General features: G+C 55.8%; 1 protein-coding gene across 1 annotated transcript in view; it reads right to left on the bottom strand.

Annotated features, from left to right (window-relative positions):
• The window catches only part of CERS6 (ceramide synthase 6), a 262202-nt gene extending 260708 nt beyond the window's left edge, over nucleotides 1–1494 (bottom strand). Inside the window, exon 1 of the mRNA XM_006921161.3 lies at nucleotides 993–1494. Coding sequence (XP_006921223.1) covers nucleotides 993–1162 — 170 coding nt within the window. The 5' untranslated portion in view covers nucleotides 1163–1494. The remainder of the gene's footprint in view (nucleotides 1–992) is intronic.
• Nucleotides 1495–2450: the final 956 nt, after the last annotated feature.

Genomic DNA, 2450 nt, shown 5'->3' with positions numbered 1-2450 from the left:
TTTCAGTTGAGAAAAAGAAGTGAGTGGTGCTGTCCCGGTTTTGTTTCAACAACACCGAGAGAATGATGGCAGGCAAAATCTAGTTGAGTGACTAAGACTGATTCAGTGAGAGTAACACAAGTTTGTTGGAGACGGTGGAACTACCCAGCCGAATCCGAGATATATACAAACGGTATGCCAATTCTTTAAAATTTTTTAAAATGCGTTCTGGTACCAAAATTAAAAGTGTATAGTTATTCGCAGGAAACATCTATCAACTTAATATCATCATTCTGCAGGCTGTGCACCCGTCTTGTCATATCCTCTTTTAAAGAAACCGCTAACGGTCTAGAGTGCTGAAAACCTACAAACTATTGTCATCTATTTCCCAGGACAGTGGGCCTAATACTCAGTATCACTTATGGAACCCAAATAGCGGCCAGAAGCTAAGGAGTCCCTGGCGAATTCGTGAAGCAGTGTGGATAATCCGTGTGCCGGGGTAGAAGGATTGGAAATGTGCGCGGTTCCTCTGCTCTCCCGGCCGCGCGTCCGGAACGTTCCTGGCTGTCAGGTGGGTGGCTGCGAGCCTCGGAGGCGAAGCCCTGCCTAGCAGCGCGGCGTGACCGCGGAGTGGAGAGGGACAACCCCCCAGAGTGCGGCGCGTCCCACGGCTAGTCGCCGCTCACCTTTGTTCGCCTGCCCTCACTACCAGGAGGAGAGAGCGGGCCAAGGAAGAGTGCGGGGGCAACCCCAAGGCTCCGCGGCCCCTCCCGGGCGCCCGGAGGAAATCCGTAGGCAAGCCAGACCCTCTCGGGCTCGTAGAACTGCAGCTGGACGGAGGGGTCGGCAACCCCTTTCCAAACACAAAGGTTGGGAGGCGTGAGCGCGAGCGCTGGGGTGCGGGTGCGTGCGCCAGAGAGCACGCGAGTGTGCGTGTACGCGCGAGGGTGTGCGTGTGTGTGTGCGCGCGTGTGAGTTTAGGGGGAGGGGAGGAGCGCTCCAGCCCTTCTTACCTCTCGAAGAGGAGCCGCACCATGAAGATGCAGAAGGCCAGCGGGAAGGCGAGATAGAGGTCCTCGGCCTGCGGGAAAGTGGCTTCCTCCGTGTTCTTCAGGTCCGCCCAGGTGACATTGTGCGGAAGCCAAAACCTCTCGTTCCAGAACCAGGCTAAGATCCCTGCCATCTTGCTTTGTCCGCTGCCGTCCTGGCTCCCGCGACCCGCCAAGCTCTCCGCCGCGCAGGGCGCCCAGAGATGCGCGCGCGGCTGGCCCGAGTCTGTGCCACCGGCGCCTCCTCCTCCTCCGCGACCGCTGCTCTCGAAGGCTCGCGGCGAGCCCCGGTCTCTCCTCCCTCTGGCCGCGCTGGAGAAAGGAGCCGCCTCGCCCGTCACATGGCAGCCCGGACCGCACGCCCTGATTGGCTCGTCCTCGCGTCAAGCAGAGTGGCACACGCGGCCAGCTCGCCCACACCCGGAGGGCAGGGCGCAGCCGCTGCGCCCTAGGCGCAGGGGCACCACTCTGGAGAGTCCTGCCTGGCCCTGGACTCAGTGTGTTCTTGCTCTGTGCTTAGGAAAGCGACATGGGGCCGGCCCCCTACATCCGCTGCAGCTCCCGGCTTGCCCGCACATGCTCAGAACGCCGGCTTCTGCCCTACTGGAGTTTCAAGGGTCTCCGTCCGCTTCCCGTCTGCCTGAAGACAGTAAAAAGGCAGGTGGGGGCCAGGGCTATCTTCAGAAGCACCCCTGCAATGACAGAAAACGGCAAAAGGAGAAGTAGGGGGCGGAAAGCGCAAAGAAGGAAGAAGTAGAGGAGAAAGAGTCATTCACTTCAGCGCTTGGAGAGACAGAGTGAAAATCAGAAACTGGGGGCAGGATGGTTTGGCAAAAGCCATCTGCCTCTAACCCACGCTCATATTTCCCCCATCTCTGACCTTCCAGCCTCCTTAGCCACCAAAGCCAGATCCCCCAGGGAACAAAGCCCTCTCATTTATGAAGTGGTAGGAGAAATTAGGCATTCAATTACTATTTGATGTTGATGTTGATGATGATGATAATCGATGATGATGATGATGATGATGATGATGATGATGATGGTGATGATGATGATAGCAACTGCAGCATTCTGTAAAACTTCCCCTATAAACGAACCTCTCAGGAAATGCCACCAGACTGCACTTTGGCTGCACAGATCAGTAGAAAACCTCCACTTTGCTATTTGACAGGCTCATTATTTCTGCTGTTTGAATCTGAAACCTTTAAGGCATTAGGCCTGGAAGGCCTAAGGCAGGCACCTTCACTCCCACAACGCATTTCCTCATTGTTACGGGAACCACGTGTTGATCAGTTCAGTGGCCCATGAAGGCCTGGTTCCCGGCGATATTTTATTTTTCTCACTCATTCATCTTGTGCCTAGTTCTGTCAGTAAGTTTGACTGGTCTTTCCAAGAGGCATATAAACAAGCCCTTACCACACA

This window comes from Pteropus alecto, unplaced genomic scaffold (assembly GCF_000325575.1).
Source record: "Pteropus alecto unplaced genomic scaffold, ASM32557v1 scaffold3, whole genome shotgun sequence".
Classification (NCBI taxonomy): domain Eukaryota; kingdom Metazoa; phylum Chordata; class Mammalia; order Chiroptera; family Pteropodidae; genus Pteropus; species Pteropus alecto.
Note: the sequence above shows the minus strand (reverse complement) of the source record. Positions and strands in the feature narration are given on the sequence as shown.